The sequence below is a fragment of the Molothrus aeneus genome, chromosome 23 (assembly GCF_037042795.1).
Source record: "Molothrus aeneus isolate 106 chromosome 23, BPBGC_Maene_1.0, whole genome shotgun sequence".
NCBI classification, from domain to species: Eukaryota; Metazoa; Chordata; class Aves; order Passeriformes; family Icteridae; genus Molothrus; species Molothrus aeneus.
In genome coordinates, this window is record NC_089668.1 from 6,044,943 (window position 1) to 6,057,789 (window position 12,847).

General features: G+C 60.6%; 1 protein-coding gene across 1 annotated transcript in view; it reads left to right on the top strand.

The window, feature by feature from the left end:
- Nucleotides 1-4,674: 4,674 nt before the first annotated feature.
- Nucleotides 4,675-12,847, top strand: part of NKAIN1 (sodium/potassium transporting ATPase interacting 1) — a 38,584-nt gene continuing 30,411 nt past the window's right edge. Inside the window, exon 1 of the mRNA XM_066564964.1 lies at nucleotides 4,675-4,933. Within this exon, the coding sequence (XP_066421061.1) occupies nucleotides 4,880-4,933 (54 nt within the window). The 5' untranslated portion in view covers nucleotides 4,675-4,879. The remainder of the gene's footprint in view (nucleotides 4,934-12,847) is intronic.

The following is a 12,847-nucleotide window of genomic DNA, read 5'->3' on the forward strand; positions in this document are numbered from 1 at the left end:
GTTCATCCTCCTCTGTTCCCACTGGTTTCCAGCAGCATCCAGGAGGATTTAGGGCCAGTCCCCGTGTTCCCCCTGGTCCCAGATGCAGCCAGGGCAGCCCAGGGCTCTCCTGGCTCCCATCCCACAGCGGATCCAAGCCAGCCCTGGGCCATGGCAGCAGCAAAGCATTCGAGCTTCATCTGAGCGCAGAGCAAATTGTTTCCTTAACCAGGTTTATTCCTCCGAGGGAGGTATTTGCTTGAGAGATTTCCACTGGAAATTAAATCTTTCCTGGGATCCGGATAAACAGCCCCAGTTCCACGGAGCTGGGCTGGCAGGGGGGGCTGATCCCCGGCCTCAGGGGGCTGGAGGTGACCCCGAGGTGGCCCTGGGGAGTGTCCCCATCCCTGTCCCTGTCCCCATCCCGGTCCTTGACCCTTTGGCAATGCCAGCACCCCCAGGAGCTCCCGGGGGGAGGCGGAGGCAGCACCCAGAGCCCCGGGGGTGCAGCGGGATGGATCCAGCACCCCCCTGTGGGGTCAGTGGGGACATCCCGGGACATCCCAAAGGCAGCTCCGGCCCTGCCCCACCCCCTCTCGTTCCGTCCTGTCCTTCCTGCAGCTTTTCCCTCCCTTTCCCCACCTTTTCCCACTGCTGCTCCCTAATGAATTCAGAGAGTTCCAGCGATGGTTTCTGAGAGAATGGAAAACAATTATTTGCTCTGGTGGGGAATAGATGCTGTTTAGTCTGCGTTTAATGGGGAGCTAATTAAATTACATGAGCAAGTGAAGAGAAATTTTTTGTTAATTATGAATTTTGCGAGCTACAAAAGAGAAATGATGACGATGGATCCTGTGATGTGCTGCCCTTCTCCCCAGCACAGAGATAAGATAACAACAGAGAAGGAATGGTGGGAACTCATTTTAACTCATCCATCAATTCTCCAACAGCCGCCTGAGCCCGATCCATTACCTGGGATCCACAGAGCTGATGGTGACTGGCAGCTGGGGGCTAATTATCCTCAAACTGGGGACAGGTTGCCTAAATAAATGTGTGTTTCTTCCTGGAGGTGGCTCAGGAAGTCACAGCCTCATGGAATCCCTGAGTGGTTTGGCTGTGGGGATGTAAAGCTCATCCCATTTCACCCCTGCCCACCATCCCAGGGTGCTCCAAGCCCTGTCCAGCCTGGAGCTGAGCTGGACCCAGGGATGGGGCAGCTCCGATCCTGGGCCTGGGACATCCCTGGAGTCAGGGCTGGAGCAGCCTTGAGCCCAGGGCCAGGATGTTCCTGACCCCGGGGCTGGAGCATCCTTGACCCCACAGCCATGGCCTCTACCACGCCAGGGATGGAGCATTCCTTACCCAGGGCCTCTACCACCCCAGGGATGGAGCATCCCTTACCCAGGGCCTCTACCACGCCAGGGATGGAGCATTCCTGATCCTGAGTCTGGGACATCCCTAACTCAGGGCTGGAGCATCTTTGACCCCAGGACTGGGACATCCCTGCTATCCATGGCTGGAGTGCCACTGACCCCAGGGATGGGGGGTCCTTGACCCCACAGCCATGGCATCTGTGACCCCAGGGATGGGGAATTCCTGATCCTGGCTCTGGGTCATCCCTGGATCCAGGTCTGGAGCATCCCTGACCCCAGGACTGGGGCATTCATGACCCTGGGGATGGAACATTCCCTGGAACATCCCAGGAGTCAGGGCTGGAGCAATGTGACCCCAGGACTGGGACATCCCTGATCCCAAACCTGGGACGTCCCAGGTATCCATGGCTGGAGTGTCACTGTCCCCAGGGATGGAGCATCCCTCACCCCGGGGCTGGGGCACTCCTGACCTCAAACTGGGCCATCCTTTACCCCAGGGCTAACCCTGACCCCAAACTGGGCCATCCTGTACCCCAGGGCTGACCCTGACCCCAAACTGGGCCATCCTGTACCCCAGGGCTGACCCTGACCCCAAACTGGGCCATCCTTTACCCCAGGGCTGACCCTGACCCCAAACTGGGCCATCCTGTACCCCAGGGCTGACCCTGACCCCAAACTGGGCCATCCTGTACCCCAGGGCTGGGCCATCCCCAGACCCAAAGCCAGAGCATCCCTGGCCCTGGGACTGAGATGTTCCTGTCCCCAGGCTGCTCCAGCCCTGCCCATACAGACAGAAACCTGACTTTGGTGTAAAAATATCCATTTAGTGAAAAAACCTGATGTCTCTGTGTTCTGTTTATACCCCTGGCAGGGAGAGCTCTCTCTGGCATAAAGATACAGATGGTTTTTGACTTCAAACACTCGGGTTTAGTGGAAAGAGAGGATTTTGTGTACCTGGGGAAGAGATCCCATCTGGCTGCTCCTGCCCTGGGGGTGCAGAGCTCAGCTGGGTCAGATCCAGCCCCTGCCAGAGCCAGGTGGCCATGGGGGACAGGGGACAGCCCTGTCACCCCATCACAGCATGTGGGGTGGCAGAGAAATGGAGTCTCAGCCTTGATGGGGTTGTTCCTCTCCCTTCTCCATCCCACTGGAGATTTGGGAGGAGGCTCTGACCCCCCCAGCAGTGTTGGGGAAACTGAGGCACAACAAGGCTTGTGAGCTGGGGATCAAAGCACAGAGCCTGGTGGCTCCCTCCCATTTCCCACCCCCCACAATTAATTACAGGACCCTTTTTGGATTTCCTCTGATATTTTCTCTGTAATTTTGGCCACTGGGGCTTTGTCTTGCACACAAACCCCAGGGTGGGGTGTGGGGTGGCAGGTTCTGAGCAGAGCAAAGCACAAAGGCTCGTTCCCCACCCTCTCCTGGATGAAGTTGTCTCCTCTCCTCCCAGGGAAGCTCCATGACAGGGTTTATTGACCTTTTTTTAATCTAAAATTGATTCTTTGCAAAACTCCACCTGCTTGGGAGCCAGGCGGGATCTCGGTGCCATTGGATGGGAATTTATGATTTCCCATCAAAGCATTTTGCCTTTCCCTGGTGGTTTGGGGGGCTGCAGGAGGGCTGAGCTGGGCAGATTTGCCTGCCCGTGGCCAAGGAGATGCTGTGGGATGCATTTTTGACCTGTGACGTGATCCCAACCCCTCTGATCCAAATTTCTGCTGTTTAAATCCCAGAGGAGCCCAAAAGCTGAATCCTGGAGCTGTGGCTGTACCAGGATAACCCTCAGGAGCCTGAGACAGAACGGGATGAAGGCGATGGGACCTGTCCCAGGTGAAACCTGGGGATCCCAGAGCCAGGAGAGCTGGGAGGGATGGCCCAGCCCACGGTGGGGGTGTCCCAGCTCCACAGCTTGGCCTGCAGGGAGCTGTGGGAACACTCGGGGCTGGTGGAGGTCACCCAGCCAGGCCAGGGGGGAACAAACCACGTCTGAGGCTGCTCCTGCTCCCAGGAGCTCGGTTCAGAGCGTCCCTCGAGGAACCCGCTGCATCTTTGCCCTGTGTGTGTCTGAATGCACAAAGCCAAGCGTTTCCTGCAAAGCCCCCTCCGTCAGCCTCAGCCTCCCCAAACGCCCCCGGGAGCACGGAACAGCCCCGGGGGAGAGAAATCCCCATCGTGGAGGATGAAGGAGAAGCTCCAGGTGTGGGAGGTGGGATGAGCACAGGGATGAGCCCTGGCAAGCTTGGGTGGGTTTGGACCACACACACAAATGCAGCTTCATCCCCCGGATGCCGTGTGGATGCTCTGACACCTAAGGCTGTGTGGGGTGGGTTTAGAAGATGCTTCCTTCTGAACATCGGCACTGAGGATTAAGAAATCATGGAAATTAAAAGCAACAAACTGTTTCCAAGTGCTTCTGCCAGGCGGCATTTCAGCCAGAGGTTTCTAAAGCGCTGGGAAAGCAGCATGCCGGTGATTCCTCGCGCTCTGCGATGTCCCCGAAGGTGTGCTGTGAAAACAGAACAAAGGCGAGCGGGTGGGTGGCGGTGAGGGGCCGTGTCAGCCCTGTCTGCACCCACGCCCTGCCCAGGCACTCTGCCCCCGGCCGGCACTCGCCGCTGGGCCCAGCCGCGTGTGCCGAGCGGGGCTCTGCGGAGCGGGGGCTCTGCGGGGGGATGCGGGGCGCTCCCGCCGGGCTCGGCCATCTGTCCTCCCCGCAAGCCCAGCTGCTGCGCGGGCATGGCCAGCCCAGGGGAGGCGGCGGGGTCCCTGTGCTGCGGGTCCAGGCGCCGCCCAAGGGCCGCAGGGCCGGGGGATGCAGGGGGGATGCGAGGGGATACGGGGGGGGATACGGGGGGAGCATCTCGCAGCCCTTCCCCAGGGTCTCACCCAGCCGCACCTGGTTCCGGAGGAGGCGAAAAAAGAATTATAACAAAAATCTGCGATTCAAAAGACAAACGCTGATGATTAAGGATAAGGATAAGGCCAGGCGGGAGCCGCGGTGCGGCGGAGGGGCCGCGCTGCCCGCGCCCCCGGAGGCCGCCAAGGGCTCGGCGCGGCTCGGCGTGCCCGCCCGCCCCCCGCCCCGCCCGGCCGCGCCGCCCGCCGCGCCCCGCCGGCTGCCGCGTCCCGCCTTGTTCCGGCCGCGCCGCCCGGCCCCGCCCGCGCCCCCCGCCCGCCCGCCCGGGGCGCGGAGCGCGGCTGTGCGGGAGACAATAGCGGAGCGCACGGCTCCGCGTCGGGCCGGGCATGGGCGGCCAGGGCTGCGCGGCCCCGCGGCCCCCGCGCCGCCCGAGCGGGCTCTAGCGGGGCGGGGGGCGGAGGGAGAAGGGGGCGATGCCCCGCGCCGAGCCCAGCCCGCCGCTGTGCTGAGCCGGCGGGGCTGGCCCGAGGCTGGAGAGCGGGACATGGTGCTGGAGCCCCCCGTGACGCTGCCCGGGTGGCCAAGGGGCGGCTGCTGAGGAGCTGGAGCACGGCGGCGGAGCGAGGCCACGGTGAGGGAGCCCCGAGGATCCGGCTGGGGAGCCATGGGGAGATGCAACGGGCGATGCACGCTGGTGGGATTCTGCTGCCTGCAGCTGGTAAGGCTCATCGGCATGCCGGGGGTGCTTTGTGCGAGATGCTGCCTGTCACCGCTCCCCACGCCGCCTCGGCGGTGACCTTGTGTTGGGACCAGCTCGGGGATGCTTCACCATCACCCAAAAAGAAAAAACCCAGAGGAAAGAAAATATGCTGATCTAAAAGACAGGCAGTGCCACCCTCATCTCCTGCCTCAAGCCGGCGCTGGCCGGGGAGGTGGATGGGGACCCCTTCCCTGCGCTGTCAGTGCCCGAGGTTGCGTCTCCAGCAGGTGTGAGCTTTGTTCCCAACTGCAATCTCTTCCCTCCGAGTTCACTCCCGCCCGCGGTTTCCCATTCTGGTGACTCCGCGGATGCGTCTCGGGGTGCTGGTCCCCTGAGTCGGGGCGGGAGGGAAACTTGGAGCCGTCGGCAGCACTTTGGAAACTCTGCTGCTCCTGAGCGGGACCCACCTGCCCGCGGTGGGGGGCACCGGGCTGTGGCAGCAAGGAGAAAGGAGAGGGTTGATTTCACGGGATTGTGGGGTTTCATTTGTAGGGTTCCGTGACAATCCGTGCCGCGCTTGCCGCCGCCCGCGAATCAATCTTCATCAGGCTCTGCCCGAGGAGCCGGCGAAGGGAGCGCGGGGGGGATCCGGGGGGGTTCTGCTCAAACCAGCGCCGGCGAGGTTGCGATTAATTATCCCGGCAGGGTGGTGCGTTAATGGAGACTCAGCCGCCTCCTACCCGCACCCGCGGCCGTGCCGGGCGAGGAGGGCAGGGAGGGACTGCTGAAATCTGTGGGGTCAGCTCGTGGTGTCCCCGGCACGGGGGTGATGGATGGATGGATGGACGCGGCGATGGGAACGGGCTCAGAGCCCTCTGGAGATGATGGTGGCATCCTGCTGACAGGCACTTTCTTCCCGGCTCTTGCTCATCCTTCATCCTCCAGAAGGCAGCGGGTGGGGAGGGGTCCCCGCTTTTGGATGGGGGTACACGAGGGGAGGATGGGGGATGGGGAAGCTTTGAAGCCGGTGCTCAGCCCTGGGATCATCCCCAGGCTGGAGTCCCCCATTCCCAGCAGGAATGGCCTCGGTGTCCCCAGCTGTCCCCTCGCTTTGGGCTGTGCAGTCTCGCTTGGCGTTTCGCTCACCTGATCCAGGATAAATCCAGCGGGGCTTTTCCAGGTGTGCAGGAGTTTCCTGGCTCTTGGTCACATTCCTTTTCACCACTCGGCTCCCAGGCAGGTTTGGTGGTGATTACTCCCCGAGATATCCCAAATCAGAGAGGTTTTAATCTGCTCATTTCGGGGAAGGCTGAATAGGTGTGAGCTCCTGGGCTGCGAGAGCAGCTCCTGCTCACCCCCACAGGAACTTTGTGCTGCTAATTGGGGTCAGGCTGTCCCCTCCACCTTCCCCCCGTGTGTCCTGGTGCTGTTGGCATCCCCAAAGGCTCCAATCCCTTACCAGGGACCTTCCCCTTCCCTCTCCAGGCTCATCCTGAACCAGTTCATCCTTTGGGATGCTCTCCAGAGCTCCTTCCTGGGTTTGGAGGCAGCAGCTTCCACCCCCTATGGGGAGATCCCCCCAGCCCTCAGCTCCTCACCCCAAGCTGAGGGGTCTGGGTGCCCACCCATGGCCCTGTGCTGAGCCAGCCCCAGGAGACTGGAGGTGGCAGTGCCACCCAGGCATCCCCTGTGGTGACCAAGGCCACCCTGAGGTGACACAGCACCTGGACCAGGCAGAGCTGAGGTTTGGGATGGAGCCTCAGGGAGGGGGGATGATCCCCAACCCCATCCCTGCTCCCCTCCTCTGCTCCACCCCTGGCATGGGGATGGCATGGCAGGCTCACATCCCCCCACCTGTCCTGGGCCCTCTGTCCTGTGGGTGGGGACAGCTGTGTCCCCAGTGTGCCCAGTCGGGGGGCTGGGGTCACCCTGGTGAGTGTGGGGCTGCCCCATGGCTGCAGGAGCAGCTCGTGCCACCAGCGAGGCTGCCCAGGGAGGGCACGGCTCAGCTGAGCCCCCCTGGCCAGCCTGGGCCCCGCTGTCCCTTCAACAGCAGCGTGGTGACATCCTGAGGTGATGCCACCTGCTCCTTCCTGCCCAGCCCAGGCACCTTCCCATGGCTCCCTGTGTGCCACTGTCACCCCTTGGGCACCTTCCCATGGCTCCCTGTGTGCCACTGTCACTCCTTGGGCACCTTCCCTTGGCTCCCTGTGTGCCACTGTCACCCCTTGGGCACCTTCCCATGGCTCCCTGTGTGCCACTGTCACCTCACAGCCACCTTCCCATGGCTCCCTGTGTGCCACTGTCACCCCTTGGGCACCTTCCCATGGCTCCCTGTGTGCCACTGTCACCTCTTGGGCACCTTCCCATGGCTCCCTGTGTGCCACTGTCACCTCACAGGCACCCTCCCATGGCTCCCTGTGTGCCACTGTCACCTCACAGCCACCTTCCCATGGCTCCCTGTGTGCCACTGTCACCCCTTGGGCACCTTTCACACCCAGCTGGTTTCCCAATATCCATGACCTGCTGCCTCACCCCCTGGCCCCAGGGATGCTCTGGATGTCCCCAGGTGCAGCTGGCACCCACTGGGCACAAGGTCCCTGATCCAGAGGGGCCCTGCCGAGCCCTGCCCGCTCCAGCCCACCCCTGAACCAGGTTGGGAAGCTCCTTTTTGGGCCGTGACACCACAGGAGCTGCTTTGGAGCACTCAAACACCCCCCAAGCTCCTTCCCCCCTGGCAAGGCCGTGCTGCAAGTGCTGGCTGACCCCAGTCCTGGGGACAGGCAGCACGTGCCACATTTTGCCTCCTTTTATGGTTTTTCCCTGAAAAAATCCTCTTGGCAAACCCCCACTGGCTGTCCCCTGCCTCGGGAGGGGCCACCTGCAGATGTTTGTGATAATGAGGTGGGATAAAACCCAAACCCCGGGGTTTTGCTGGTTTTCCCTGCAGCTGGGAGACACCAACCCCTCTCTGTGCCCCGTGCTTGTGGGATTCACCCTCTCTGTGGGAAATGGGAATGCCGAGGGGTGGGATGGGGCAGGGACCGGGGTGGCGCTGCCCTGCTCGGGCAGGGGTGTGGGAGCCACAGCATTTGTTCCTCTGCAGCCTGCAGGGGGGGAACAGCTGTGCTCTGGGGCTGGGCCAGCCCTGGTGACATGGTACGGGATATCAGGGTATTGGGATATCGGGATATTGGGATATTGGGATATCGGGATACTGAAATATCGGGATATTGGGATATCAGGGTATTGGGATATCAGGATATTGGGACATCGGGGTATTGGGATATTGGGACATCGGGGTATTGGGACATTGGGATATTAGGACATCAGGATGTTGGGATATCAGGACATTGGGACATCGGGATATCGGAACACTGGAATATTGGGGTATTGGGACATCAGGACATCAGGACACCAGGGTATCAGGATATTGGGACATCAGGATGGCAGGATATGGGGATATCAGGATACTGGGACATGCACTGCTGGCAGCTGTCAGGCCGGCTCTGTCCAGCTGCTGTCCCATGTCCCTTGGCCACCCCGCTCCGTGCCCCGTGGCCGTGCTCAGGCTCTGGTGCGGGATGGTTTTCCTGGAGCCGGCTCCTTCTCCATCCCAGACCGGCTCCTTCTCCATCCCAGACCGGCTCCTTCTCCATCCCACCCCACCGTCCCCTCCTCGCGGCCGCTCCGTGCCCCCCCCCGCCTGCCAGAGCCGGCAGCCGCTTCCAGCCGGGCTCCCGTTTCCTTCTTTGTTTCTCTCCTTCTCCTTTAATTGGCTGGAAAAGCAGAGCTGGGTTGGCACCTCCCGCCTGCCGGAGCCTGCCAGGCTGGCGGGGTGCGGTGCGGGGCCGTGCGGTGACACGCGGTGCCATGCAGTGCCGTGCCATGCCGTGCCGTGCCATGCAGTGCCATGCCGTGCCGTGCCATGCGGTGCCGTGCCATGCCGTGCCATGCCGTGCCGTGCCGTGCCGTGCCATGCCATGCCGTGCCGTGCCGTGCCATGCCATGCCGTGCCATGCAGTGCCATGCAGTGCCATGCCGTGCCATGCAGTGCCATGCAGTGCCATGCAGTGCCGTGCCATGCCGTGCCATGCAGTGCCATGCCGTGCCATGCAGTGCCGTGCCATGCAGTGCCGTGCCATGCAGTGCCGTGCCATGCAGTACCATGCCGTGCAGTGCCATGCCGTGCAGTGCCATGCCGTGCCGTGCAGTGCCATGCCGTGCAGTGCCATGCCGTGCCGTGCAGTGCCATGCCATGCCGTGCCATGCAGTGCCATGCACTGCCGTGCAGTGCCATGCCATGCCGTGCCATGCCGTTCCATGCCGTGCAGTGCCGTGCCATGCAGTGCCATGCCATGCAGTACCATGCCGTGCAGTGCCATGCCGTGCCGTGCAGTGCCATGCCGTGCCATGCCGTGCCGTGCCATGCCGTGCCATGCAGTGCCATGCCATGCAGTGCCATGCAGTGCCATACCATGCCGTGCCATGCCGTGCCGTGCCGTGCCATGCCGTGCCATGCAGTGCCATGCCGTGCCACGCTAGAGCGGCGCTGCCGTGCCCGGTCCCTGCGGGGTCCGCGGGTCCACCCCAGCTTCTCCCCGAGCCGCGGGGTTCGGCGGCACCGGGAGCCGCTGGGAGGTGACCCAAGGCTGGGGAAGGATCAGGAGTTTGGCTTAACGAGGGATGGGTGGAGGGAGAGGATGATCCTTCACCCCTGGGTGTCATCCCTGTGCGACAGCGGGACCCTCTGCACCCCTGGGGGCTCCGTGGCCCTCCTGTCCCATTCCATCCTCCCTTCCTGCTCTGATTTCCCTGGTTTGGCCACGGCCGCTGGGAACCACCCTCCTCCCACCTCTGCCGGCGTCTTTTGTCCTCGCCCGGCTCCGGGGCTCGGCCGGGGATGGCCCGAGCACCGCGGGGCTGGGGCGGCCCCGGCCGCATCCCCTCCCTCGGAAAGGGGGAAAGGAGCCCGGGCTGAACTCGGGCTGGAGGTTTTCAATTACACAATTAAATGCACAATTAGGTGTAATTACCAGCGCTCAGAAGGTGCGACTGTTCATAATGGGCTTGTAATCTACTGCCGCCGCTGTTTGTACTGCTCCTCTCCGCTCCCTAATGATTATGGAAAGCTTTCCCATTTGCATGGTTGCCATGGCAATGGGGGCTGGCAGGAGCGCGGGGATGGCGAGGGGAGTCCCTCAGTCCCCCGAGCCCCCTCGCTGCCCCACATCCCCTCTCCGTGGGGTGAGGGGGGTGCTGATACCCGCGGCTCTGTGGGGTCACGGATGCTGCCATGGAGGGATGAGGATCCTCCAGGGATCCAGAGGATCCAGAGCCGGCCCCAAGGTGGGAAATGTGTTTTAAAAGCCTGAAAAGCCCAGCCCAGCCCGTCACCTCCCCGGGTGAGCGCGGTGTGGGTGGCCCTGCAGAAGCATCAGCCAGCCCAGAGCTCCGTGTGGGTGAGCATCCTCCGGCACATCCCCATTCCAGGCAGGGCTGTAAAGGTTTATTGACGTGTGTTTGGGAAGGCAGAGCCTCACAGCTCGCAATTAAAACCGCGATTAAAGTGCCGTACGTCTAAATTTGCAGGACCAGCTAATGTGCACCCAAGAGGATTAACGAGGCCGCCTGAAGAACTCCCTAAATCATTCATGGCGGTTCTTAACAGAGCTGGGAGTGAGGGGGGCTGGAAAATAAATGTCTCAGGGGGCTGGGTTGTAGAGAAAATAAAGAGGATGAGGCTGAAACCAGCCTGGCCTGACAGTGGAACTGTCAGAGCCCGGGAAGGAAAGGCTGATGTGAGCAGAAAAGCCTAAAGCAGATGTGCTCATGGAGAGCTGGGAAATGTGTCTGGCCCAGCCAAACCTGGCTCTTGTTTCTCCTTGAGCTCCCAGGTTTGGCTGCTGGAAGGGGCTGAGCTGCCCCAGCAATGGTCTGGATGCTGATAAGGAATTTGATTTAATCCCAGGTGGCTTCTGTTAGGAAAAAAATTAGTGCTATGAAAAATCAATGCTGCTCATTTCAGCACTGGGCAGAAAGAAGAGAAGGAATGAAATCATCACTGGAGAAAAGGTGTGGGATGAGGGGATGGTGGTGAGCAGAGCCTGGCACGGGAGAGTCCCCCTGGAGATGCATCCTGGGCAGCCCATGGGGCAGGGACGTTCCCATCCCAAAATCCATTGCCAAGCCATGGGGAGGGGCTGGGGAGAGCAACTCCAGGATGGGAGATGTGGCCAAACAGCCTCTGGAGAGGCTCAGGGTCTGTGGCTGCTCTGAGGGAAGATCACAGAACCTGGGAATGGTTTGGTACCTTAAATTCCACCCCTGCCACGGCAGGGCCACCTCCCACTGTGCCAGGTGCTGCCAGCCCCAATGTCCAGCCTGGCCTTGGGCACTGCCAGGGCTCCAGGGGCAGCCACAGCTGCTCTGGCAATTCCAGCCCAGCCCCTGCCCACCCTGCCAGGGAACAATTCCCAATTGCCAAGATCCCACCTGAATCGATCCTCATTTAGTTTAAAACCATCCCCCCTTGAAGATTCCCAGAATTCCCAGAATCACTGGGTTGGGAGAGACCTTCAAGCTCATCGAGTTCAACCCAGCCCCAACCCCTCAACTCAACCCTGGCACCCAGTGCCACATCCAGGCTTTGTTAAACACCCCCAGGGATGGTGACTCCACCACCTCCCCAGGCAGAACATTCCAGAACTTTTTTCACTCTTTCCATTAAATACTTTTTCCTAATATCCAACCAAGATGGGGAGGTTGAAGAGATTCCCAGACCCAAAAGCCCTTAATGCAGGAGAAATGAGGCAAAGTGAGTGGGTTTTGGGGAGAAATGGGGTTTTTCAACCCTGAAGGTGATCAACCACTGCCTTTGGCCAGCGCTTGCCCCAGGCTTGGGCCATGTTTGGTGGGACAAGAGGGACATCCCGACACAGTGGCAGCATTGGGGGTGCTGAGCACCCTGGGTTGTTATTCCAGCAGAGGTTGGGTTTGTTTGGGAATTCACTGCTGGAGGATCCAGGAGCACCTCATGAACTCCTCATGGTGTTTATTGTTTATTCATGGAATGCTCTCCCTGCCCAAGGCTTTGACGGATCCGATGCCTTGGGAAGTCTGCTCTAGGACAGAGACTAGATGAAGTTAAAGAATAAAGCAGGGATTTATGGAAAGGATCTCCTCAATGGATGCACCTTGGGCAGCACCAGAGCCCAGCCAGGGCTGCACCCAAGATGAACCAAAATGGCCCCAAAATGCACGGCCGGGCACGGGGTCTCTCCCTTGGATCAGTTCTGCTCCATTTGCATCTTGCAGTTCATTGTCCCATTCCAGCTTTAGCCCCTGCAGTCCCACCCTGCTTGTTTTTCTCTCTCCAGCCCACGGGGTTTGTGCTCCTGGGCTGAGATTTGGCTCATTTGTCCTTGGTGCCCAGCTGGAGCAGGAATTGTTTTGTCTCCCTGCTCTGTGCACAGAGCTCAGCATCCCATAATGTGAAGCCCAGACCCACACACCAAAGCAGAGTCTGAAAAATAAAAAAGCTGAACCTGAGGCATCAGCTCCCACAACTTTTTCCTTCTGCAGAGGTGCTCTTGGCTCCTCTCTGCTCAGTTCATCCAGAGAGAAACCCCAGGGAAGCCCTGGAAGAGGGTTTGGGGCTCAACCAGACCAAAACTCACTGTGCAGGAATTCAGTTCCCAAAGGGAAACCCACAGCCCCCTCTGGGACACAGACCTGGCTCTGAGCTCCCAGCCCTGGCCCCACAAAATTGGCACAGGGGTGGATTGGGCAGTTGGGAGGATGCTGGGGTGGGAACCTATTGGATTTGCAGGGTGCCCTGATGAAGGCAGGAATGATGAATCTGACTCCATGTTCTCAGAAGGCTGATTTTTTATTTTATTATACTGTATTATATTAAAGAATACTATACTA